General features: G+C 35.4%; 2 protein-coding genes and 3 non-coding genes across 5 annotated transcripts in view; 1 reads left to right on the forward strand and 4 right to left on the reverse strand.

The window, feature by feature from the left end:
- Positions 1-10,380, reverse strand: part of LOC120412484 (bone morphogenetic protein receptor type-1B-like) — a 260,560-nt gene extending 250,180 nt beyond the window's left edge. The window contains exon 1 of the mRNA XM_039572976.2: positions 10,240-10,380. Coding sequence (XP_039428910.1) covers positions 10,240-10,324 — 85 coding nt within the window. The 5' untranslated portion in view covers positions 10,325-10,380. The remainder of the gene's footprint in view (positions 1-10,239) is intronic.
- Trnak-cuu (transfer RNA lysine (anticodon CUU)) lies at positions 3,908-3,980 on the forward strand. Its single transcript has one exon. It is a non-coding gene; the product is annotated as a tRNA-Lys (tRNA).
- Positions 8,685-8,757, reverse strand: Trnak-cuu (transfer RNA lysine (anticodon CUU)). Its single transcript has one exon. It is a non-coding gene; the product is annotated as a tRNA-Lys (tRNA).
- Trnak-cuu (transfer RNA lysine (anticodon CUU)) lies at positions 9,649-9,721 on the reverse strand. Its single transcript has one exon. It is a non-coding gene; the product is annotated as a tRNA-Lys (tRNA).
- Positions 10,381-10,588: 208 nt separating the features above from the next.
- LOC120412486 (ras-related protein Rab-14-like) lies at positions 10,589-12,251 on the reverse strand. Its single transcript, XM_039572978.2, has 2 exons — positions 11,879-12,251; positions 10,589-11,821 (listed from the first exon to the last, which is right to left on the reverse strand). The coding sequence occupies exons 1-2, from the start codon at positions 12,056-12,058 to the stop codon at positions 11,375-11,377; spliced, it is 627 nt and encodes a 208-aa protein (XP_039428912.1). The 5' UTR covers positions 12,059-12,251; the 3' UTR covers positions 10,589-11,374.
- Between the last annotated feature and the right edge of the window lie 15,445 nt (positions 12,252-27,696).

Genomic DNA, 27,696 nt, shown 5'->3' on the forward strand with positions numbered 1-27,696 from the left:
TTTTTTAACCTTCTCCTAGTGGAAAATTGTCCAAAGAATCCAAAAATGCATTCTGTTTTCCGATTAAAAATCATGTTCATTGAGAAAATCATGACACTTAGAGAAGTTTAAAATAATGACTTTCATCAACATTTTCTTAACTATAGTTAGTATGAAAAGTTCTTCTTGAGGTACTTTGAACACTTCTCTATCACGGTCAGTATGTTTCTAAACCATTCCTTACGTATTTTAATTGTACTCTTCATTTTGCGGAAAAATCGCAAACCTATCAAAGTCACCCCGGCTATCAAAGTCACCCCGTTTTACGGTATTTCATTATGAGGAGATTTACTTCAAAACCGAAATTGGTTTTTATTTATAACTTTTAATTGGCTCAAACTTTTTGAGGGCCTTCCCTGTTACTAAAAAAGCAATTTTGTGTCATTGGTTCACCTTTACAAGGCTTCACACAATTTAGACAGCTGTCCGTGCAAAAATGGTACGTAAATAATCGAAAATCTGTATCATTAGAAAAAAAAATCTGATCGGTTTGGTGTCTTCGGCGAAGTTGTAGGTATTGATAGGGACTGCCCAATTAAAATTCGTTAAACAAAATTTAGTTATTTTTCAATATTTTTTTTCACAATATATAAACTTTTCAAAATCCATATTTTAAAATATTGTGGACAAAAAGCACAATTTTTTGCCATATAAATTTGGCAAACATATGAAAGTTGAAAAATTTTCAATAAAATTACCTAAAGACTATAACGAATCGACCTCTGCTTGCTGAAATCCAGCAAACAAAAAAAGAGAAACAACAAAATTGAGGATTTTAAAATCTCTAATATTGAAAATTACGCCATGTTCAAATGTTAGAATTGATTCCAAAATTTTACATTTGTTTCATTTTTAAACAATGAAAATAGGACCATTTGTTTTTGACAGATTGGTACTAAAAAGTTAGAGGATCTTTTATTGAGACTCATTAAACTTCAACTGAGCAGTTCTCTACGAAATCGATCTTTTTTTTTGAATTTTATTTTTGCACATGTTTGTCCACTTCTTAAAAAAATATATTTTTGAAAAGCTGAGAAAATTCTCTATATTTTGCATTTTTGAATTTTGTTGATACGACCCTTAGTTGCTGAGATATTGCCATGCAAAGGTTTAAAAACAGGAAAATTGATGTTTCCTAAGTCCCACCCAAACAACACACCATTTTCTAATGTCGATATCTCAGCAACTAATGGTCCGATTTACAATGTAAAAATATAAAACATTCGTGAAATTTTCCGATCTTTTCGAAAAAAATATTTTCAAATTTTTTCAACCAAGACATCAAATGCCAACTTTCAGAAATTTCTAGGTCGTGCAAAAAATCTTTGAGCGAGATATAAATGTTTGAATCAATACTGATTTTTTCAAAAAATCGAAAAAATGGTCACAAAAATTTTTCAACTTCATTTTTTGATGTAAAATCAAATTTTCAATCAAAAAGTACAGTAGTGAAATTTTGATAAAGTGCACCGTTTTCAAGTAAAATCCATTTTAAGTGACTTTTTTGAAAATAATCGCAGTTTTTCATTTTTTTAAATTACTGCACATGTTTGTCCACTTTTAAAAAAAAATATTTTTGAAAAGCTGAGAAAATTCTCTATATTTTGCATTTTTTAATTTTGTTGATACGACCCTTAGTTGCTGAGATATTGCCATGCAAAGATTTAAAAACAGGAAAATTGATGTTTTGTAAGTCTCACCAAAACAACACACCATTTTCTAATGTCGATATCTCAGCAACTAATGGTCCGATTTTCAATGTTAAAATATAAAACATTCGTGAAATTTTCCAATCTTTTCGAAAAAAATATTTTCAATTTTTTTCAACCAAGACTAACATTTCAAAAGGGCCAAACATTCAATATTACGCACTTTTAAAATGTTAGTCTTGATTTAAAATTTTGAAATATTTTTTTTCGAAAAGATCGGAAAATTTCACGAATGTTTCATATTTTATCATTGAAAATCGGACCATTAGTTGCTGAGATATCGACGTTAGAAAATGGTGGGTTGTTTGGATGAGACTTAGAAAACATCAATTTTCCTGTATTTAAACCTTTGCATGGCAATATCTCAGCAACTAAGGGTCGTATCAACAATGTTCAAAAAGCGAAATATAGAGAATTTTCTCAGCTACTCAAAAATATTTTTTTTAAGTGGACTAACATGTGCACTAATTTAAAAAAAAATAAAAACTTCGACTATTTTCAAAAAAGTCACATAAAAATGGCTTTAACTTGTAATCGGTGCACTTTATCAAAATTTAACTAAAGTACTTTTTGTTTGCAAATTAGATTGAACATTGAAAAATGAAGTTGAAAAATTTTTGCGAACAAAATTTAGATTTTTTGAAAAATCAGTATTGAATGAAAACCTGAAAATTTCTGAAAAGTTGGCATTTGATGTCCCCTAAAACCTATCAAAAAATAAAAAAATATTGTTTTTTGTAAATCAAGTTTTAGTGACAAAAAGTTAAATAAAAAATCATCAAAAAAATTTTAACCTTGTAACTCTTTTTCCCAGTTTAGTCCGTATCCATACCTACAACTTTGCCGAAGGCAACAAATCGATCAAAAAATTCCTTCAAAAGATACAGATTTTTGAATGTTCATACATCATTTTTGTATGGACAGCTGCCAAATTTGTATGGAAAATTATATGGGCAAACTAATGATGCAAAATGGCTTCTTTAGGCATACCGAAGGCACCAAAAAAGTTTCAGTCGGATTAAAAAATACAAAAATTAAAATTTAAGAAAAAAGACCAATTTCCGAGAGAATTGCTCTTCAATTTGTTTCTTTCCTTTTATTTGGTGTATTTTGGCAACCGGAGGTTCAATCTCCAATGTCTCTTCGGGCAATTTTATTGGAATCTTCTCAACTTTTCAAATTTGCCAAATTTTGTCCATACTTTTATAAGGCGCGATGCGGTATTTTGTCTTCTAAAACATATAAAAAAATCAAATATATAATAATATAGATAACTAGAAATTTATTTTTTGTTGGAAAAATAATTGAGATTGCCAAATTTGTGTTTCTTTCGTCCATTTTTTTCTAAGTAGTTCTCATCAATAACTACAATTTTGCCGAAGGCACCAAATCAATCAGAAAATTCCTCAAATATACAGCAAAAAATACAAACATAATTATGCACAAAATCGTAGCGAATTTCTCATATAATTTTTCAATAAAGGGAGCGTTCTTATATTACGAAAAGCAGTTGGAGGAGAAGGGAAGAGGTTTTGTCGAAACCCGTGTTACGCCTCATAATTTTTTTTTTAAATTAGTGTGGAAATTTTGATAAGGTGGTCAAACAATTTTTTTTGGGTTACGCAATAAAAGAACGCACCCTTAAACGTCTGATTGCTTGAAATATAATTGTCATCATGGTACGTGTCAAACATCAAACCTTTCATTACTCAAATGCATGCTGAAATAGTTTGTTTTTCAATTTATTTATGCAATTCCGAAAAACTTCCTTTAAGTAGGATTTTAATTCAAGTGTATTACTTTTCAATTTTGTTATTTTTGGTAGAGTAAAGTAGGCCGTTACGTCGTTACAGAATGACAGAAAAAGTCATGGCAAAATCATTTTTTTAATCATATACGTTGTAAAAAATCCTCGCCAAATAAAACCAATAAATACAAAAATATTACTTTTGGTTCAGCCATTTCAGTGGATTAAACATAGAATTTTATCTAAATTTTTATTCAAAACTCAAAATTCTCAATATATATACAAAAGTATAACATTGGTAAGTTATTCGAATCCCAACAAAATAAGAGTATTTTTTTATTTTCAAATCTGTTTGAATTTGAAATCATCGTTTTGATTTTATAAAACAAAATCATACAGAACAAACAAGCAAGCCCGGCTAGCTCAGTCGGTAGAGCATGAGACTCTTAATCTCAGGGTCGTGAGTTCGAGCCCCACGTGGGGCGCTATGTTTGATTTCAAAAAGTCATTATAAATTATGGTTTTGTGCTTTCCCCTTTACATAACTTTTTTTCAACTATTGTAAAAATGAATATTCTAAGTTAATATTTTAGATAATCTTGCTTAAAACTTTTTTCTATCCAATAATGAATCTCTTCAATCATGAGATTTTATCTCACCTGACCATAGTCGCCGGTGACATTCGCTGGAATGTGCACAATCCGCAGGAAATATCATGTACCAACCTCTCTCTCTCTCTCTCTCTCAAGGGGGGAGCTCAATAATGCAGTCAGTCAATCGCTCAGCCTCCATCATCGTCGATATAAAAGGTGTATTTTTAAACGCTTCACATCGTCTTCAACCAGGCTCCAAACATGTCGGAATGATGTTTCCATCAAAGCCACGTCTCACCACCACATTTAACGTGATACGGTACTGGTTTTGCAAAAAAACAAAGCTAAGTGCTCGCGGACAGATGGCGCCACCACGCGCATAGTTTGAATTGATTTAGGAATCGTCGGGGCCCTTTCAAAAAAGGCGCTGGAAAAAAGCAGTGTCCGTTTCACCAAAATAAGAGAAAAGAGAAAGGAGCGGCTCATAATTTCATAAGGTTGGTCCATTTTTAAACTGTTGAGTAGGGTGGTCCAAATCCGGACTTTTTTGGGGCTACCCCCTGAAATCAAAGATTGACCCATCACTAGGCTAAATTCCAAATTTGAGCTCATTCTGACCACGGGAACCCCTCCCTCCAATCGCTTAAAGTTTGTATGGGAAAAATCGTCAAAATGTATGGAAAAAAGCAACTGTTTTACTTTTTTACCTGTGGAAGGCGCCATTATTATCCGATTCTTACCATTTCTCAAATGTAGAACCTTCATTAAATTTAGAACAACTTTCCCGAAGACACAATATTTTTAGGATTTTTTCCCGCGAAGTTATTAGCCCCCAAAACTGGCCATTTTTGCGCGGCCAGCTGTAAGGGGCTACCTAACAACGATGTTTATTTCCAATTCGTACACGCACGTGCTCTCTCTCAGGTTCAAACTCTCTCACGAGCTTGCTCGCCTGCCTGCCTGCCTGTTTACCTACAAGCGCGCGCTGTTTCTCTGCTTGGACTTTTGTCGTCGTCGTCGTCGTTTTCGTTTGATATCCGCTACGCTGCGTTCCTGTTATGTTAATTATAATTTTCAACAAAAATAGTCGGTGCGTATTGAGATATAAAATCAAATGTAATATGTGAACAACAAAACGAAAAAAAACACAACAATAGATATCATATTATAAGAGCGTGTGAGAGAGAATACAAATTTGATGAATTAGTTCATCCATGAATCGTCATCTGTTCTGATCCAAACCTAATTGCAAACGTTTTGGATTTTAATTTATCTGATTTTGTTACAAGAAATACCATGAAGTTTTTTTTAGATAAATAAGGAAAGAATTTTCTTTAGATTTTTTTAAAAACTGAATCCAAAAGAGTATCTTAAAGGAAGGCCGCAACTGCAAGATCTGAAGGTTGTTAACGATTGTGCAGAAAGAGATGTTTCCTGAAACGAAAAATTTACAGGTAAACTGACAAAAAATGATAAACAGTTGCAATATTTGTTGCAGGTGGTCTAGGAACACAGAAAGAAATTTCCAGAAAGAATAAAAAAATAATTTTAGAGAGTATGAATGAAAATTTGCAGCAATAATTGTAAAATTGCCTTGATTTGTTCTGATTTGTACTAAAGTATATTTTTGTTAAAGCAAACTACCTAAAGGAACAACATTTGTATTACCTGAAGATTTTTTTCAAATAATTGAATCATTATCATGTTTCTTTAGCATATACGGAAAACTGCGTGTAATGCTTGGAAAATCAAACAAACCCTGTTCTCATGACATTTGCTGTATTTTTTTAATTGAGCCTAAGCTGTCTTTTCTTTAAACTATTTTTTTCAGCGCATTTTTTTTTTATTTTTGACATAATTTAAGAAATTATATGCTAAATATATCTCAAAACAATCCTGCTATTTTAGTTGAAAATTATAATAAACATGCCAGAAACGCAGCGCAGCGGATAGCAAACGAAAACGACGACGACGACAAAAGTCCAAGCAGAGAAACAGCGCGCGCTTGTAGGTAAACAGGCAGGCAGGCAGGCGAGCAAGCTCGTGAGAGAGTTTGAACCTGAGAGAGAGCACGTGCGTGTACGAATTGGAAATAAACATCGTTGTTAGGTAGCCCCTTACAGCTGGCCGCGCAAAAATGGCCAGTTTTGGGGGCTAATAACTTCGCGGGAAAAAATCCTAAAAATATTGTGTCTTCGGGAAAGTTGTTCTAAATTTAATGAAGGTTCTACATTTGAGAAATGGTAAGAATCGGATAATAATGGCGCCTTCCACAGGTAAAAAAGTAAAACAGTTGCTTTTCTCCATACATTTTGACGATTTTTCCCATACAAACTTTAAGCGATTGGAGGGAGGGGTTCCCGTGGTCAGAATGAGCTCAAATTTGGAATTTAGCCTAGTGATGGGTCAATCTTTGATTTCAGGGGGTAGCCCCAAAAAAGTCCGGATTTGGACCACCCTACTGTTGAGTAAATACATTTAATCAAAACTGTCCGTTTTATCTTGGCGACGCCGCAAGTGGGTGAGCCCGCCGTTTATCGGACATTTATTTCGAGTGTTTCGCGCATAAGCACTAAAAGTAAACGGCCTAAATTGATACCTGACGATGCTTGTCCCCTGAGGGACTTGCCCCGAGTCGATTGCAGTTTCGTTATGATTGATCTCGCGCATATTTTTACAAAAACGGTGGCGGTCTTGATTGAATTGTTGATGCCTTCGCCGATGGTGGCTTTTATCCCGTTATTGCGTGGACCAGATCGGTTGACAACAGCAACCAACCTGTTGCAATTGTGTGATTTCGATTGCACGAGATCGAGGGATCGCGCCAACTGGCACCAGCTACCGGTTTTTTCCTCGGACGGCGATTGAATACCTGCTTGTTCCAAGGGCCATGGGAAAATGATTTTCCCTTCAAACGCCGGACGTCCCGTGGAGGGAAGATGGCCATAGGAAAAGCCAACAAAGTGGTTCCGTGGGAAAATTGCGAAACTGTGTCGCGAGGTTCAGGGAGATCGATATGGATTTTGTTTTTTTTTTTGTGACGGATGTAGAGGAATTACTTATTTATCAGGAGAACATTTCAATTGTTTATATCCAGGCATGGGAGTCGTCAAGTACCTCAAGTTTTTGAAAGCGCTATCGTCATTTGTTACATGTCAAAAGAAGTCCTATATCTAAGCCCAAGTAACATTTTTTCTCAGGAGTTCTACAAGAGCTCTTCAAGATAGCTACAGCATAGCAGTTTGGACCGCGGTAGGATAATATTATCTTCAAAACTTCTTCAGGAGTTTGGAAGAGTACTTGAAGAGAGTTTTATCCTACCGCGGCCCAAACTGCTATGCTGTAGCTATCTTGAAGAGCTCTTGTAGAACTCCTGGAAAAAAATGTTACTTGGGAGTCCTATGTTAAAATAAGTCACTTTGCATCATTAGATTTTAGAACATTTTGAGAAAGGATTTTCTAATCTATTTTGTGTTTTGGCACAGTTTTAGATTATAAACAAGACTATTCAGAAAAAATAAAAAATAATAGCAATAACATTTAAAAAAAAAACTTTTTTTTATTTCACTCATTTTTAATAACAGTGGATTTCCCAATATTTTTAATTTTCTAAAAAAAATCATTTGTTTTGTGGAATTCAAAGAGACATCTGAAATGGTGCAAAATATCGAGACATCGAAAAGGTGGTCAATTTATTCGATTTTCTATTGTTTTTTACTGAAACATTAGTTAAGTTTTACGATCTTTAAGAAAATTATTGAAAATAACAGGTTAATAAGGTGTCACTTAAAAAACTCATCATTCTGAAAATTCGATTTTTTTCAGGCTGTATCTTAGTAAATGACTGTCTAATTTTCAAGTCCTAGAAATAAAATTGCAGAATATTTTCTCCACTTTTCATAATTATTTATTCAAGGGTGGTTTTCTTTCACAAGCTTAAAAAAATAAACAAATAAAATTTCCGAATAAAATATGATTTTGCTTTGAAACTGATTTTTATGCCACTTTTTCAATATTTTTTCAAAACTAAAATTCAAAAAAAAATATTGCTTTGCAAACAGATTCTGCACCATCATGCACTATGGCTTATATGATGTCTTTTTGAGTCCCATGACATATATTTTTTTTTATTTTAGGAATCCTACAAATTTGTAGAACAACGTTACATTCTGCTTGTATTTAAATGCACCTGAATACATGCAAACAAAATGCTTCAAAAGCGTCACTTACGTTTCTGCCATAAAAGCCATAACATGAAGAAAGCTTGGGCTAACGAGGCTAATTCCATGAAGCTTAGTGCTGCCTCAGTCGGATCTTTTGCAATTTTCACCGTTTTTTGTATCCGTCAAAATTATGTTTAAGCACAATCCAACCAATCCAGCAATGGGTCGTATGATAGATCTGGACAACTTTTTCATCAATTTTTTTGAGATCCGGCCTCAAAGTAGTGTTTTTATTTAATTTAATTTTTAATTTAAATTTTTTACAGTAATGTACCAAACAATGGCATTGGTTTTAAATGTATCCTATATAATCTAGTTAGTGAAATATGGAAAATCACTGATTTGTTAAATCTTAAACTAAAAATAAATACCTCGCCCAACGTGGGGCTCGAACCCACGACCCTGAGATTAAGAGTCTCATGCTTTACCGACTGAGCTAGCCGGGCTTGTTGAATTTATGTTCAAAAATCAAAAAGTTGTAAAATAATTTATGCTGAATAATTTTTGTTTAAGTTTCTGCACTCGATACAGAGAAACCTCTTTTTACGCGGTGGCGTAACGCTTTTTATTTCGTCGATTTCATTAAAACAATACAATATTTTTGCAAGCTTCAAAAATTATTTTGTAGATCTGAACAAAACCTACAAATTGCTTTTAAAAGATTGCAAAAATATTGCGTCGTTCCAGAGAAATCGACAAATTCGAAAAACGTAACGCACCGCGTAAAAAGAGGTTTCACTATATTAAAGAAAGTGATAATATTAACTCCCTTTAGATTTAATCAAATGGGATGCTCAACCCTGTATTTTGTTGCATTTTTTAAGCCCTTTCAGATGCATTTTGGATTTTGAAGTTTAACTGAATTTTGCCTAAGTTATAGCCTTTATAGGTTCAAAAACGTCAAAAATCTTAACGTTTTTGAACCTTCAAACATAGTGTCCCGATTTGCCCCACTTCCTGTTGAACTGGAGAGCTCATATTATAGTCAGATGCTAGTAAAACGTCGGTCCCGGTTTCTCCTGTCTCGTCAAAGGCGCTGGAGCAGAAATCCCACGTTAGAGGAAGGCCATGCCCCGGGGGGCGTAGTGCCAATAGTTTCGTTGCTAGTTTTATATGTACAAACAACCCCTGAAAATTTCAGGCAGATTGGTGAGGTCCAAACGACGTGAATTTGTCACAAGATAGCACTCATGCGACTTTTTGACAATCCGAGAACAATATTTTGAACCATTACGGTAGTCTACCGTAGTACACCGTGAGTGTCAAGTTTTGCTGATAGTTCAATGTGACAGATGATAGAGTGAAAGAGTATGAACGTCCTCATAAAAAGAATTCCTCGCCCAACGTGGGGCTCGAACCCACGACCCTGAGATTAAGAGTCTCATGCTCTACCGACTGAGCTAGCCGGGCTGGTCGATAAATAATTCGAGTACGTCCAATTTGAAATTAATTCTCGTCAAAAGAAAGAAAATCAAAACCAGCTGCCAGCAAAACATCCTCTGTTTGACACATCAATCGGAATCCGCGTCAAAACAGATTCATTCTCACTGGATGCCAATGAGCGAGAGGGAAACACTTCCAATATGAAATTCGATTCCAGCTGAAATCACCCCATTCAGCACTTCTAGCCACTAATTGATAACGATCGGCACCATCCGCCAAGTGGAATCGTTCCACTCCACCGTCACAATCCGCAATCCGACCCCGGTCGGACGCCTCAAAACCGAAAACATTGCTCCACCACCAAATCATAACAAACCCGATGGTGCCATCCCGCTCACTCCTTCGCCCGAGAGTGGATTCCGATTGGAGCCAGCCAGTCGCGCAAAACATCCCCCACTTGTGGGGGCCTTTTCGACCCGGAATCGCCACCGGAGCGGGACGCCTCCGATGGGATCCGGTTCGGGGGGTCGGAAATTGTCACCTACCTTGGTCGGTGGAGCCGTGGGCGTCCGAATACAGCAGGATAAACACCAAAATAATAACACCAACACTCGCACTTGACGCGGCCATTTTTAATCGCGAACCGAGAATTGACTTTTGTTTTTGTTTTTCTTATTTTTTAGCTGTGAATGGGGGGAAATGTCAGATTGTTGGAATGACAGGTGGTAGAGCTAATGTACTGTGTGGGGATTTTAGCTGAAACGATGCATTTATTGAAAAATATGGCGAATGGAAATGTTTCTGAAGGGGTTTGAAGTGAGATTCTAATTGGAAGCTTTTGAGGTTAAAACTGTTTTCTTATGGGAAGTTGTTCAACAATAAAAAATATTTCGTTATAATGTCCACTATTTATTGATACCATAAAATGTTTTGATTTATAAAGATATCATTCAAATGTAGTTATTCTTAAGGTGAACTAACGTTCCACTCTACACTTATAGCTATTAGAGTTGCAAATATGCATTACTTAGCTTTACTTGACGAACTCACTAGGTGTAATAAGATTGATTAAACTTTAACTGCAAAATATCGCTTTTCATTGCGTTACAAATTTAGTAAGGTGCAATTTGCAGAGTGCCTGCTTAGGATAAGATATTGTTTAACTTATAAATCAGCAAATTACTAGCATGTTACTTCACAATGCCATTCATGTTCACCTGTTAGTTATTTGAGTAGATTGAAAGTCCAATAGGACTTTTCCAACGTGTCCAATTAGAGTTATCAATAGTTTGCTGTTCGTAATGGCAAAAATTTAGCGATAACTGATTAACACAGAAAGCTCGTCGCACTACTTGGTAAAATGTGTATGAATTTTGATTTCCATGCCGATCATTTCCGTTTTATGGCACTCGACCCAAAGCTGGTCAGGAGGACGTACTGAAGTCGTCCTCAAGACCTGGCTACCTGCTGCTACATTCGTGGTGTATCCGTTTATGTTATTTATGAATTGTTCAAAGGATCACAACTCGCTTCCCCCTGTGGCCAATGCTGCCTTCTCTATCAATTGTTCAGGACGGTCTGTCTTAGCGTCGCGCCAAACCCTTCGTAGCTCGGTGTCTAAGATCATTTGGTTGCAAGTTTGTTGTTTGTTTTAGTGCCCTACAACGAGGGCACAAAATGCTAGCAAAGACAGGACGGTTCGCCTATCTCTTCCGGCGGTTCGATCTTGAATCCGTGCGAATCCAGCGCCTGAAGCTCCAGCCGCGATCGGTTCGAATCAACCAACGTGTTGGCAATATCTTGGAACATCTCTTCGATACCTTCCCCCGTCCTGCAGGACGTCTTGTACGTCGCACTGATCAAGCTGTGACACTGCTCGCAGAACGATTCCATGTCCGCTTCGGTAACTTCCGGATTCCCCGTCTGCTCCATATCGACCTTGTTCCCAACGAGGAAGATCTTTGCATTCTCAGCGTAGGTGACCACATCCAGCATGTGCTGTGACAGAGAGTGGAACGACGCCGGGTTGTCCAGAGCAAACACCAACAGAGCAGCCTCAGCGAACTTGTAGTAACTGGAAGTGACCGACGCTACCCGCTCCATACCACCAGTGTCCCAGAGCTGGAGCTGAAAGAAACCAAAACAAACATCAATCCCCAAACCTACAATGAGGAACCAACCAACCTTAATATTCTTCTCCCCCACCGCAAAGCTCCGATCGTAATGGTCCAGCCCGAGCGTGGACTGCCGATCGGTGGCCGTCACGAACGAGTTGGTCGCGAACCGCCGGAACAGCGAACTCTTCCCCACGCCGTACTCGCCGCAGAGGATGATCTTCTGCTCGGGAATGCGCACCGAGGCCATCGGGTTGAAGGCGGCCACTGCGACCAGCACCACGTTCCTGTTCGGGGGAGTTTCGGAGAAATGTGACTAAGAACCCAAACAAAGAGGGTTTCGCTTCCTGTGGGTGTGTGTTTTTGCACTGATTTAATTAATCGCTTTCGATCGGAATCGGAATCGACTGACTGACGGGACGAGCTAAAAAGGCAGGATGACAGGTCTTTATTTTGGTTTCCCCCAACGTTGCCAGATTATTTTATGGGAAATCTGTATTTTCTTAAAAATAAATCTGTATTTTATCTGTATCATGACAAATTCGAAGCCATAGAAGTTTTTTTTAGACTTTTCACAATAGATTTAAGCTTTTTAATCATATTCAAGCATAATTCAATTAATAAATTATTGAAATTTTCAAATTAAATCATTTTTAAAAAATCTGTATATACAGATTTTTGTGATTTTTGGGATCAAAAAATCTGTATAATACAGATTTATCTGTATATCTGGCATGGCTGGTTTCCCCCTTGAAAAGGGAGGCAGTAATCCGGTGACAGGGTTGAATTTTGGGGGAAGGGTGTGTGTCTTTGGTTGTATAGAAGATTGATGCTATAAAATATTGCATGCAATCTAAGGATGAAATAACCGTTTGTAATTTTATATCAGATTGAACCGTTTCCTTCATACTTCCATATTGCCTAAATAAAAATTTAGAGAGAGAGACAAAATCATTTTAAATAGAATTCTTTAAATATTGACAGTTTGTTATTTATGTGATTCATCCATTATAAAATGAGTCTTTTCCAGAAAAGATCCGGAAAAGGATCCGACAGCATTTATTTATGGATTTGACGTTTGCTAGACAGGGGGTTCTGAAAAGATTGGTTATGGTACTGCTTACAAAATAAAACAGCGTATTATAAAAATACAAAAAACAAAGAAATTATCGATTATTTATTCGATATGCTTCAAAAATAAAACAACTAACAACGTGTAAACCTGGTTTAAAGCCTTATGTTGAATGTTTTGCTCTATTACAATGTTAGTCTCAATTGTAACATTTTTGTACATTGAAAATCGGAAATTTGTTTGAGAGTTATCGGCATTTGAAAATAAATTGCAAAAAATTAAATTTTCTCAGCTCTTCGGAAAAATCAAACAGCAATTCCCCACGAAAACAGCATGATTCGAAAAAAAAGTTCTCCGATCGGGCTCAAATTTTTTCTGGGGGTTCCTTGGCCAAAATAAAAAGACCTGTATTTTTTTTGTTTGGCCATTCACCCTACGCCGTGCTAGGGTGGTCCGAAAAATTGCCATTTTCGTCATTTTTCACTTTTTTCAAAAAATCATATCTCCGCGCCATTCAATCCGATTTTAGCTATCTTTGACGCAAAAGAAAGGTGATTAGTTTGGCTATTTGGGAAAAATAGTAAGATCTAGCATAACATTTGAAAAGGTCGTAAAAAACTAAAAATGCTGTTTTGAAGGTCTCGGGACCAGAGAGCCTATGTATGGAAATATTTTTACCTAATTCCTCGGAAAATTTTTCATAGCATATTAAAAAAATGGTGAAGTTATGTTTTCAATTTTCTGGGATACGATTTTTTTTTAAATTAAAAACAGAGTTTTTAGACGCGCCACGCGCAAAATGGGAGAATGACGAAAACGGCAAAAAAACGACTTTTTTCACTAAAACTGCGATAACTTCAAAAGTTCAGCGATGACTTATCCATGTTAGGGTACCAAAAGTTGCGTATTTCAATTAAAAGAATTGAAAAAAATAAAAACTGAAAATATATTCTTAATGGGTGAATAGTGTGATATAAATTTTAACATGCATCGACAGGTATCTTTTATTACATATCAGTTTTTTTACATTCGCATTTTAAGAAAATTATGCCAAAATAATATAAATATTTTGCTGATTGTTATTTCAAAAGAGATTTAAAACGTAACTTTATAATTAATTTCAAAGTTCCAATATAATATAAAAGGGAGCTTTAACAGTGATAAATTACATCAGATACATCTCTTAAGTTTTGTATGAATCCAAGCAACTCGGTTAGAATTAAAATTGAATTTTTGGATTTAGAAAAAAAATCAGCCTGTCATAATCAATATCATTCTTGCACGCAGAAAAATGTTTTGTAGAATCAGCCTTACGAGGTTTGAATCAACAACACTTTTGTCGAATACAATCAATGCCGATTTTGCGTTGAAACAAACCTTGATTTTCTCAATTCCACAAAAGTCTTTTGTTGTTTCGAAAAAGCTGCTTTGATGTTTACGTTGATTCAACAAAAATAATGATTTTTAAATCAACAAAACGTTTTGTTGATTCAAATATGCCTTATTTTTCAGCGTGTGTTTTAAACTAAAAATCATTCCTAAAAAACGAATCAAACAGCCAGATCATAAATATTTAGCATGGCGAAAAAAAAAATCGGACATGAGTTCAAAAAATCGCTCTTTTTGTTTTTGGGAATTTAGAGTTTTGTGATGATACAAAATTATAGGGAACAGGAGACAAATTATTTGAACTTTTTTTTCAGAATTGTACTCTTCAAGATACCAATCTGATCTATGAATTTCTTTTCAAGATACCGATTTCTTTAATTTATGGAGCAACACAAGACAGATTTTGAACCTTATAAAAATACGTTATATTGTTTAAAATAAAAATATTGCAAACTAAAGTTCAACAAAAAATTAACAAATTTTTATTTTTAACACTTTTAAAACATGAAAATTTATTCGATTAGAGAGGACTATACTGACGCTCGAAGCAAGTCCGTCCCATATGTATATTTGTCGATTTTGAGATAAACCCGTCAAAAGTCTTGTTTTAAAATCTACTTCAAGGCTATTTAATAAAAAAGTAATGTTTGTTCTTGAAATTCCAAAATAAAAATGACTTGTGTGCTGTCCCATATGCAAAATAAAGGCAAGTCAGTTCTTGGTTAGAAATGGCGCACAAATCGATCAAATAAATGTGTATTTTTGTTAAATAACCCACAGACTATGTCTCCTAGAGTCTGTTGAACTTAAAAAAATATTTAAGTTGTTGATATTTAATTAATTTTTAAAGATTTTGAAGCGTTATACTCGATACGTATTCTGCCTTTTTTCCTTATGCAAGGGACAACCACGGTCAAAAAAGAAACTACATACCATTGTAACTATTATTTAAAAAAAAGACAGTTATGTTCCTTATCGGATGCAAACCCATGGTCCTGGGTCTGGATGAGGTTCCACTTCCAACGCAGATTGCGGTCAATTCAAGGGTCCATATGCTGAGACGTGTATTCAAATATCTCCTCTCTCTGCAGCAAAATAAATTGACTGTCTCGTTGCCGGTAAAATTTTCATACTCAGGAATAATACTAAAACTAAGATTAGCCTAAAACAAACACACTTTTATAAATTTAATAAAAAATGCTTCAAAAACTACCAAAACAAACCAACAATTGACAGGTAAATTTCTGTTGTAAATGTTTAAGCCTACCTTGATAACCTGACAGACTTGCCTTTATTGATGGACAAATAAAGTCAGGTCAGTCCCAGCACGAAAATTTACCAAATTAACCTATAAATTTTAACTTTTTCAAGTCAAAATTGTAGTAGGGGTATTATTTAAACCAACATTGAAATAATTGTTGAAAAAAATATTTAAAAATTGTTCATTAAAACAGCAAAAAAAGGTGAAAAATTTTTCGAGCTTCTCATGGCGTTATCGCAGCACTCACTTTTTACATATGGGACGGACTAGATTCGAGCGGCAGTATACTCTCGCAAAATAGCACTTTCCTCACGTTTCTTTTCGTGAGGACTATCCCCTCGTTCTTTAACTTTGGGTGTACATTCCGATATTGCAGGGATTTACTAATTTGATGAAAAAAAAAACAGATCCCATTTTTTTATGAAATTATAACGAGAGTTTCTAAGTTAAGCAAAACATGAATTCCATTGAAATTTTGTTAAGTTTGGCTACTGATGCGAAAAAACAAAGCTGTTATTTCGTTCTATTAAGAAAGTTGCTGAACAAAGATTAGGTGAAAACCATTTTAAACGATTTTTTCTCCAAGTACCTGATTATGCAAAAAAGGGCGAATAGCAAATTATGGGCAGTAATACTATTGCTATAACATCCTTTCTTCTAAATTTTTAGAGCAATAAAACAAAAAAAAATACAAAATCCCTCAATCGAAGTCAAACAAAACAAAGCCCCTCAAAGAAGTCAAAGAAAACCTTTACATTACCTTCAAAATGTTTATTTCCTTCCAGCAAACAAATTCCCAGCGCCAGTGCAAACACGACCTCTCCCAGTTACCGTCCCGTTACCCTTGCGCGCAAAGTTTGTGCAACATAATTGGCTGCCAGTGCTGCTGCAAACACACGCGGAAGGTGGATGTCATCAACCTCAGAAATGATTGCCAAGTGGGTGGTGGTGGTGATAAATTATGCATTTGGAGGTAAACCGCACACAAACACACGTTTCAGCAGGGAAGGAAAATTCATTGGGGTTTCCCCGGCAAGTTTTAAGGTGGAAAATTTCACCGCCGTTAGTAACCTTCATTACGTTTGTACCTAAAATATGACCAACTTTGAGTATGAGTTTTTTTCACAGAAAAAAAAAAACCCAACTTCCTCCGGTCCATAACTCATCTGTTCGGGGAAAAATTAAATAAACATTAGAGTGTAACAAAAATGACTTTTTTGCGGGCATTCAGGGGTTTCTTCCGGTGGGCCTACTGAGTCCAAATCCAAAATATGAGCTTGATTGGACGTAACAGGAGCTGGCGCTCCGCCCTTCAATTTTAAATGGGATTTAACCCGTGAAAAAAGATTTTTTCAAAAATGTCACTTTTTGAGGCATTTTGGCCACTGAAGCGTTTATTTTCAACATCATTGGCGTGTTGGCCAGATCCTTGCGCATCTTTTGGTATATATAACATTGAAATTTGGAGCACCCTGGAGCTCGGTACAGGCCTTCAAAGTTAGGCATTTTTTCGAAAAATCGGCCCCGGCAAAATCAAATGGCGTCTAGGGCGTCGCGAGGCGCGACGCATATCTTTTTTGCCGGGACCGAATTTTCGAAAAAAATGCCTAACTTTAAAGGCCTGTACCGAGCTCCAGGGTGCTCCAAATTTCAATGTTATATATACCAAAAGATGCGCAAGGATCTGGCCAACACGCCAATGATGTTGAAAATAAACGCTTCAGTGGCCAAAATGCCTCAAAAAGTGACATTTTTGAAAAAATCTTTTTTTACGGGTTAAATCCCATTTAAAATTGAAGGGCGGAGCGCCAGCTCCTGTTACGTCCAATCAAGCTCATATTTTGGATTTGGGCTCAGTAGGCCCACCGGAACAAACCCCTGAATGCCCGCCAAAAAGTCATTTTTGTTACATCCTAATAAACATATGACGACCTGAAATTTTCCCGCCGAGCGTCGAGTCTCGTGCGGATGCTGCTGACTTTTCCTCAAGCAGCAAAGGAAAGTCTCTCTTGTAACGCGTAAAGAATAAAAACAACATTGTTGGTTGGAGTTTGTGTGTGTTTTCGGGAAGGAAAACTTTTCGCAAATTTTCCCCCCCGATGCTAAAGCTTAAGGTAACAGCTTTTCTCGTGAAAAAAACGCACACACCTCCCTTCCAAGCCAGTCAGTCAAAGTCAAAAATGTTGGGTTGTGAAAATGTTTGCGCGGTGAAGTGGTGAAAAAAGGGGGCAGACATTTTCCGCGTGTAGAAACTCAGCACGTGGTGAAAGTTTTGCATGCATGCAAATTAGACAGATTTTCCACCGTCTCAAGTTTACCTGTGGAGCTGCTGCTGAATTCCAGAAGCGATTAAAGTATACATTACCGGGGTAATCCAATTATGGGAAAGTGTAGTTGGGAATTCTGGGATGTCTAACATGTGGTAGAAGTTTGTTGCTTGAATTTTAATCGTGTCTTGTGAAAGGATTGTATTTTAATTTTGATAAAACTTAAAGATTTTTTTTCAGTTTGAGCATCTCATCAAACAACATAATTGATTCTTGATAAAGTTAGCACCTACACAGAAAAAAAAATCATGGTAATATTACATCTGGGAAGGGGTACATCTTTTATGTCAGAAAAAAGGTGTAATTTTACCTCTGGAAATGTGTAATTTTACCACTTTTCTGGTGTAATGTCACTTTTTCAGTCAAAAATTGAGGTAAAATTACATCATAAAAGAGGTAATATTCAACCTTCCAAAATTAAAGCTTCCAAATTTACATTATTTTTTTCTGTGTAACCTTGAATTCTTCACACCATATAATCACTTCCTAGACTGGTAGCATAAAGCTACTTAAGTAAGCATCCCAAACCTCACACCCGGGATGAGAAACTAATTTATCGACATCATCTTCAACGCCATTTCCCCCCCACCCCTCCCTTTAAGGGCAAAAAGCACTCACTGATCCAGTTACTGATGAGATGAGAAAGCATTTGCGTTGGAAGGAAAGGACAAGAACCCCCCGTAAGATTATAACCAAGAAAACCGATATCGCCGTCCTCGTCGTAATAATCATCAGCTGACTCTGGGATAAAGTCTGCTTACAGAAACACACACACGTGGCATGTAACCTGGACCTGGGCGCCGACCTCCTGGAGAGCAAGCACCACCATCTCATGGAAGAGATACGAGCGCAGCAACGTTCGATCGATTTCCTTGGTCGACCCTCCCGACCTGGCGGTAGAATGTGGGAATCGTGTGACAGAATCATCGCGCTGCTGGCGTCCTTGGTCAACATCACCGGGAAACAGGTTTGGATTGGAGACGTTCGTAAATGACGAATTCTGGCTCCAAAACTACAAAAAATAAACGCAACAGTAAATCAAAAAATTAAACATGACTCTAAAACTTTAGTTTAAGATTTGGTAAGGTCAACTAGAAAAATGATTTTTATTCAAGAATTGAAACATAATTGAATAAAAGTAATTTTAACAAAATTTAAAAATTGAGTACAGAAAAAACTAGATTATTTTTAAAACATCATGAAATCACAAAATGTTCATCATTCTTAAAAATAAATTGGCTTTAGTCATGATTGGTTTTGTTTTGTTTGTGCATGCATGAAACGTGTGAAATGATATCGAAAATTCAAAAATAACGTCGGAAATAGCATCCTTAAGACCATATTTTAGATACTGTTAAGATTCTGTTTGATATCACTGGTTTTCTTCAAGGAATTCTAAAGATGATATTCAAAATTTATTTATAACATGTCTGTTTAATCGCCAATCTACAATAATTTCAACAATTTTAGAGCAATTCCAGCTCAAATCAGGAATGTTTCTGGTACTTTTGTACCCGACCCTCTCCGATTTCAATGAAACTTTGTAGACATGTTATCCTAGGCCTATATAAGCCATTTTTGTGTATATGAAACCAATAGTACTCGAAAATAACATTTGAGGAGGGCGTAAGGTATTTTAATATTTCTGTATTTTGTAATTAAAAAATTACTGTATCTCGAAGCCGTTGCATCGTATCAAAAAGTAGTCAAAGACAAACTTGTAGGAAATTGGACGGGCTTTCTGAAAAAAGTACACTGAAACAAAAATTCACGCCACATCTATGAGATTTTTTAATTTTTAGGTCTAAAACTTAAATTTAAAGGTGTTGTCACGATTTTTTTCGTTCAAAATTTTTGAGGAAATAGCCTAAGATGTTACCAAAAGACTGACGAAAAACGCAGGATGGTATGTCTCTCCTAAAAAATACAAAAATCATTTACTAAAACTGTTTTCTTGAAAAGTGGTCTAAACGTCAAAATTTTAAAAAACCCATAGTGGGAATCGATTCCTCAGACAATTTTACATGAAAATCTCTATATTGACCATTGACCACAGCGGTTTTAAAAATAAAAATGATGAAAAAATGGGTTTTTTGGTGGTTTTTGGCAATTTCTATATGACAGACTTGGTTTTTCAGTCTCGTAAATATTTTTACCGGAAAGCTCGTCCAATTTCCCATAAGTTTGCCTTTGACAGCTTTTTGATTTGACTCGTTTTGATATTTACGTAAGCTAACTTACTATCCAGGTTTCTACCACACTGAAAAAAATATTCTCTTTTCAGTTATTAACAATGTAATTAAGCTTATAACTATAAGCCCTTACATCCACTTGAAATGCTGTCAAAGGCAAACTTATGGGAAATTGGACGAGCTTTCCGGTAAAAATATTTACGAGACTGAAAAACTGAAAAGTCTGTCATATAGAAATTGCCAAAAACCACAAAAAAACATTTTTTCATCATTTTTATTTTTAAAGCCGCTGTATCTTCCCAAGGATTGGACATAGGACAATGGTCAATATAGAGACTTTTATGTAAAATTGTCTGGGGAATCGATTCCCACTGTGGGTTTTTTAAAATTTTGACGTTTAGACCACTTTTCAAAAAAACAGTTTTAGTAAATGATTTTTGGTTTTTTTTTTTTTTTTGGGAGAGACATACCATCCTGCATTTTTCGTCAGTCTTTTTGTAACATTTAAGGCTATTTCCTCAAAAATTTTGAACGAAAAAAAAATCGTGACATCACTTTCAAATTTTAAAAGTTTAATTAAAAATCAAAAAATCTCATAGAAGTGGCGTGTATTTTTGTTTCAGTGTATTTTTTTTTCAGATTTCCGAATTTCCTACAAGTTTGTCTTTGACCACTTTTGGATACGACTGAATGGCTTCGAGATACAGTAATTTTAAAATTGCAAAATACAAAAATATTTAAATACCTTACGCCCTTCTTAAATGTTATTTTCGAGTACTATTGGCTCCATATACACAAAAATGGCTTATATAGGCCTAGGATAACATGTCTAAAAAGTTTCATTGAAATCGGAGAGGGTCGGGTACAAAAGTACCAGAAAAATTCCTGATTTGAGCTGGAATTGCTCGATACTGTTTAGATTCTGTTTGTGATATTTCGGTTTTTCTTCAAGGAATTCTAAAGATGATATTCAAAATGTATTTATGACACGTCTGTTTAATCGCCAAATTACAATAATTTCAACCATTTTAATGGTTAAATGAGACATATTTAAAATGACCATATCTTAATAATGTAGACAACGCTATACACCAAAATAAAATAAAATAAAATAGGTCCAAACTCTAATGAAAATCACAAATTAATTAAAAAAAAATCAAATTTTCAAGCTCAATTCTCAAAGAATAACTGATATGAACAAAATAGTTTTAAAGCCATTTCAATTTGACCATTTTAAGGCCTAGCTCATTTGACTTTAGACGGAAGTTGACCTAACCTAATACTTAACAGAAAAATAAACATTAAAAGGAAAAAAATAAATAAAATTAAATGAAAAAAAAAACAGTATTTTTGTAAAATCAAGAAGAAATATTTTATGCGAAATCCTGATATGAAGCATACATAAGAAAAGCCATAAGTTGTTAAATTGTATCAAAATACAAAATCATCATTGCCAAATTCATACATTTTAATAATAAAATATCATTTTAGTTCCCTATGAAGTTCCCAACACTTGCACAACATTTAAGAAAAGAAAACTCAACAAAATTAGACACATTTTTGAATTTTAGGTACCGTAAACTGGGGTCAATCAAGGCACATGGGGCGAATTGGGACAGCAGTTTTAACCTTGTTGGAGCACAATATTTTGATTTTTAAGTGTGCTCTAAAACTGCTGTCCCTATTCAGACTGTAGTCCCGATTCGCCCCAGATTACGGTACTGTCATGTAATTTCACCAAAATGCGTTTTCCTCAAATCATTACCAGTATAATCTTATCAAGTTGTAATAATTATAATATTTTTTCAAGCGTCTTGTTTTGCACCCATTTTGATTTGAAAAATATGTTGGTTTTTCAATGTTAAGCCGTTGCAAATATTTTTAAAAGGTTATGTCGCTCTCTCTTTCGAAATCGGTTCAAAAAATCGGGGGGCAAATTTTTTTTTTCAAAAAACTTCAAAATTTAAACGGAATTGTGAGTGTAATCAGCTTTAAACATTTTAGAACGCATTCCCCTGTGTTTATTAACATTTTAAACATGTTCAAGTTTGCATAAAAATATATTCAATTTTTGTGAAATTCCATTGTACAGAACTGCAAAAAGTTTTGTTTTCAGCAAAAAACAAAACATCAATACATATATATTTTGAAAACTAATGATTGCAAAACATTAGAGTAGGTAAAATAGTAGTTTATGCAACAAGTTGCAAAAAGAGGATTTTTTTTAGCACGAGTCGTACATTTATCCAACGAGGTTCACCGAGTTGGATAAATACGAAAAGTGCTGAAAAAATCAAGTTTTGCAACGAGTTCCATACAACATTTCTTGCAATTCCAAAAAACACACACTGAGTGAAATTTTATGTCAAATTTTCATCAAAATCAAACCATCCACATTAACGACCCCCGGGTCTTTTGTGGTCTCTATTGCAAGTTTCTGCTCGAACCTAAGAGTCCGAAGGCTTGAATGGGGAGAGCACCCAAACCTCTTTCTACTCCAAGGAACCTTCCACCCCAGTGTTTGAACTGACGACCTTTGGATTGTGAGTCCAACCGCCGCCAGCGATTCCACCGGAGTAGGCTTGGTTTGGTGTGTTGTTTGTACTTATGACATGGAGACGACTCCTACACCTGGAATGACTTAACGGGCCTAACAACCAAGGCCGGGACCGACATTTTACTTCCTCATCCGATGGAAGGTTGCAGCAGATGGGAATCGAACCCAGAATCATCCGCTTACAAAGCGGACAGCGTAACCATTCGGCCACGCACTGCCTCAAATTTTCATGTATATTGTCAATAAATCGTTTAAATCAAAAAAAAATGTTGAAAAGTGTTACTTTTCGAAACAAATGCTGAAAAGTGTTGCTATTTGATTCTGTTATTTTTGGTACAGAAAAGTAGGCTATTTCGTCGTTCAAGAATGACAGGAAAAGTAAGTAGTTTCACGACGGAATTGCAAAAAATGTATTTTAAAACACTTTTTTCATTGAAACGTTAGTACCATGGCTTGTGATTTAAAATTGTGAAGTTTCAATCAAATAATGTTGAAAATTGTAACTTTACCAAACAAGTGCTAAAAAGTTCGACTTTTCAGCATTTGTTTTGAATAAGGTTATTATTTGATTCTGTTATTTTTAGTACAGAAAAGTAGGCTGTTTTGACGTTCAAGAATGACTGTAAAAGTAAGTAGTTTCACGACGGAATTGCAAAAACATAATTTTCGATATCTTTGAGAAATCTTTTTTTTATTTGTATCTCTGGATTTTGCACCAGCATGTACTATGATTCAAAGAATGTCTTTTTGAATCCCTTAAAGGGACCATCCATAAACCACGTGGACACTTTAGGGACCGGGGAGATTTTTTATTATTATTTTAGTATGGACAATTGTCCACGAGGGGGAGGGGGGGGGGCAAAAAAATGTTTACGTAATTTATGGATGGTCCCAATACAAATCAACAAATTTAGAAAATTAATTTATACGTATTTTGGGAATTCAACTTTTAGTGATAAAAAAATAAAAAAAAAAAAGATCAAATTGTTGGTTTTTTTTTCTGTGCATTTTTTCCAGATAATTTCTAATCATGAAACTTAAACGAAGACACCAGGTTGATCAAGAAATCCCATCGCAAGGTATAGATTTTCATACAGTTAAATTAACATTTTATGTGACCAGCTCCTAAAATTTTATGGAGACTTATATGGAAAAACAAATGATGCAAAATTGCTTCTTTAGACACAGAAATTGTATGCACAAAGTTCAATCCAAATAATAAACGTTACTCAATACACCTTTAGGTGGTTGGTGCCTTCCTCACATTTATAGAGTAGTCGTCTAAATAGCTTTAAAGCAATTGTTATCATAACTTGTAAACGACTAAATGAAACTGTGCAGTTTTCAATACCTTTATCCGGATAAAATTTGTTAAATCAATGCCGAGAAAAACAGATACATAGCTAGGCTAGGTTTGATAAACATACCCACACACGCACAGACTTTGTCCAGAATTTGATTCTGAGTCGATAAGTTTGAATGAAGGTGGGTTTTGGATGTCAAATTAAAATGCTCATTTTTCAAGTGATTTCATAGTCTTTCCTCAGTGAGGAGGGAAAAAATTAAATTTAAGAATCACAAAATAAGTCACGAAAAATGTGAAACTTTGGGTTGGTGCTAAAAAAGAGTTTTTTTTTAATTGTGGTCAAATTTGGATGGAATTTGAGATGTTTACTTGCACAATCTTTTTTTTTTAATTTTATCATCATTTGAATTTTTTATTAAATAATGTGATAAATTGAAAAAAATACATAAACATAGAATCGAATAAGAAACGAAATCAAAAAGATGAAAATAAAGTAAATTATGAATGACCCCCAGCTGCTGCAGAAACCCATTGAGAAAAAAAGACAAACAGGACATCTCACACGTGTACATTTACCTCGGCGAAACCGAACCATCAAATGCTGCTCCTTTTCCATCTCGAGATCTCGAGATGTTTCTGCTGCCGCTGCCAAGCCCGGAAGACTCATCCATTATTCAGACATGAAATTGCCAAAGCACACACAGGAAAAACCTAATGATTATTTAAATACTGCCATCGTTTTCGCACGACGACCACCGACGACGTCGAAAAAGCTTTGGCAGAGAGAGAGAAAAAAAAGCTCCGTTAGAGACGCGGAACGACCGAGCAAAAAGGCAAGCAGCAGCATTACAGATTGTGGTGTGTGCAAAAATGCTCAACGAGCCAAGGTTAGTTTTGCTTTTAAAAGAAGAGCGACATTTACGAGCAATTCCCACTATAATTATATTAGGGGGAAGTGAATTGGAAGGGAACTTTTAACGACACGTTTGGAGATTGCCAAGTGTTGGCGGAGAAGCGGGATATCTGGCAAATTGAAGCTATTTGGAAGATGTGAAAATTGTGAATTTTTTATCAGCAAGCAAATTATGATTTTTTTGGTTAGTTTCACCTCATCGATCTTTTTTATGAGGAACATCATTCTTACTGTCACATCATTAAACAGTTATGACTTGAGTAATTCACATAAAACAAACTAGTCAAGTTTGACAACATCAATTAAAATCTCCTTCTTCTCCCAACATCACCTTCCTCTCCATTTGCCTACCAAACCTCTCTATTTTCGTGTCTAGAAACCATTCCACCGAAAACTTTCCCGTGCCACATGGCTCACTTAACATTTGCTGAATGGATACTCAAACGGCAATAAGACATTCCAACGTGAGGCAACCCGAGCAAAAGAGTTCAACTTGCATTTTCGCGCTCCGTCGGAAAATCAATCTCCCTTGATGAGAATTCTCTCCCTCTCCAGGAATCCTCAAACCAAGGTGAAAATCTGGAATCGTGACCATTTTTCATTCTGGGATGAGATTTCCACTCTCTCTCTCGCTCTCACTCTCGCCGTAAAATGTCAAGAGAGCTCCCAAACTCTCTAACGAACCTGTGTAACACGTGGTGAATATCGTGAAAATCGTTACCATTTTCACCACTCTCAGCTGGTGCACGGAATTCGGGAAATCGGGGGAAATTTTTTTGGGACTCTAGACGATCTCGCACTTCTCCCTGCTTGTTTACCTTGACACGGGTGCGCACTCGAATGCATATTTTATTGGCTGATTAATAAGTTGAGCCCGGGGTGAAGGGCGAGGTGTCGTGTTGCTGCCATTACTCACCGGATGAGTGCAGCTGGTACAAAGTAGTTTCTGTTGATGGTGGACGATTAATTTTGATGATAATTGATTTTAAAATTGTATACAGCAAAAGCAAGTTTTCAAATGTTTAACAAATCACCATGATTATGAAAAAAACTAAGTATTTTTGATAAAAATCTTAACAGTCTAGTTTCGATTAAACGATGACTCAATTAACCAAAGTTTCGATTATTCCAAGTTCAATTGTCCGAAGGTTTGTATGGGACTTCCGATAATCGAATCATAAACAAAATTATTTAATTTTAGTTTTCTAAATCACTTTAGAGAAGAACATTTTTATTGTGATTCGATTATCCGAAGTGGCCAGATTCAAAAAAAGAATATTTGCACTCTGCAAAATGTACGCATGGAAACACGATTAATGGCATGGTTTGCTTGTAATTTAATATAAGTGAATATTTAACGAAAGTCGGTCCAACCGCCCGCATACAAAAAATCGTTGAAAACATGAGCAATCCCTCAAGACAAACCAGGTGGCCCGCAATCGATTCCGAGCCATCACTTTACTAGTTGAACTAAAATTTATTCTGCGTCATTTTTGGTCATTTTTGGTCATTCAATTTAGGCCATTTTCGTCGATTTGGCCATTTTATCGGTTTTATCATTTTGGTCATTTTGGTCATTTCGGTCATTTCAGTCATTTCGGTTATTTTGGTCATTTCAGTCATTTCGGTCATTTCGGTCATTTTGGTCATTTTGGTCATTTGTGTCATTTTGGTCATTTTGGTCATTTCGGTCATTTTGGTCATTTCGGTCATTTTGATCATTTTGATCATTTTGATCATTTCGGTCATTTCAGTCATTTCAGTTATGTTGGTCATTTCAGTCATTTCGGTCATATTGGTCATTTTGGTCATTTCGGCCATTTCGGTCATTTCAGTCATTTCGGTCATTTTGGTTATTTCGGTCATTTAGGTCATTTTGGTCATTTCGGTAATTTCAGTCGTTTCGTTTATTTTGGTCAATTCAGTCATTTCGGTCATTTCGGTCTTTTTGGTCATTTCGGTCATTTTGGTCATTTGTGTCATTTTGGTAATTTCGGTCATTTTAGTCATTTCAATAATTTCGGTCATTTGGTCGTTTCGGTCATTTCGGTCATTTCGGTCATTTCGGTCATTTCGGTCATTTTGGTCATTTTGGTCTTTCAATCATTTCGGTCATTTTGGTCATTTCAGTCATTTCGGTAATTTCGGTGATTTTGGTAATTTCGGTCAATTTGGTCACTTTGATTAGGGTAGAGTAGTCATCAATGAGACACGGGGAACAATGATAAAATGGCTCTCACAAGTCGTAGTTTCAACCAATCAGGCTCATAATTTGAGGAAAGGTGTGTCTACTGGATACACTTCTGCCATAATAGTGGCGTTGGTTGTGGACGCTCCCTTGCAAAGTTATTCATAAATGTTTGATTTTGGGGTGTAAAAGTAAATTATGACTGAAAATTACATTTTCGCTCATAGGCTGCCAATAACACAAAAACTAATATTTATCCAAATTTCTTTCGTCATTTCATAGGGCATGAGTTGGGCTACAATGGCCTTTCATTAGATTTGACCAAAATTATGAATATACCCAGAATCCAGGGCTGTCTCATTGTTCCCCACTCTTTTCAGCCCATGGGTAACAATGAGACACTTTGATTTTTCTTCATTAAACTTTTCAAAATCTAGGGAAATCTTTCAAAATATGAATTGGAAGTGATTTTTGGCATATTTATTGAGTTTTGACTTCATTTAGCCAAAAATATAAAGTTATTTGGTTTAAATAAATGGATTTTACTAAATTTATTTACTTTTTAGTATAACTTTTGTTAATTAAAGTTTCAAGTTGGCAAAATTGCTTTAAAATGTTCAAGGTAAGTCACCTGCAATGGAACAATACAAAAACATGATGTTTTACTAGAAAAGTATTGATTT

The sequence above is a fragment of the Culex pipiens genome, chromosome 2 (assembly GCF_016801865.2).
Source record: "Culex pipiens pallens isolate TS chromosome 2, TS_CPP_V2, whole genome shotgun sequence".
Taxonomy (NCBI): domain Eukaryota; kingdom Metazoa; phylum Arthropoda; class Insecta; order Diptera; family Culicidae; genus Culex; species Culex pipiens.

Bases quoted from the DNA above. Each gene is read 5' to 3' on its own strand.
- LOC120412486 (XM_039572978.2), bottom strand. From the start codon at position 12,058: ATGGCCTCGGTGCGCATTCCCGAGCAGAAGATCATCCTCTGCGGCGAG. The intron at 11,822-11,878 runs GTTGGTTGGTTC...GGTTTCTTTCAG, and splicing joins TGGGGGAGAAGAATATTAAG to CTCCAGCTCTGGGACACTGG.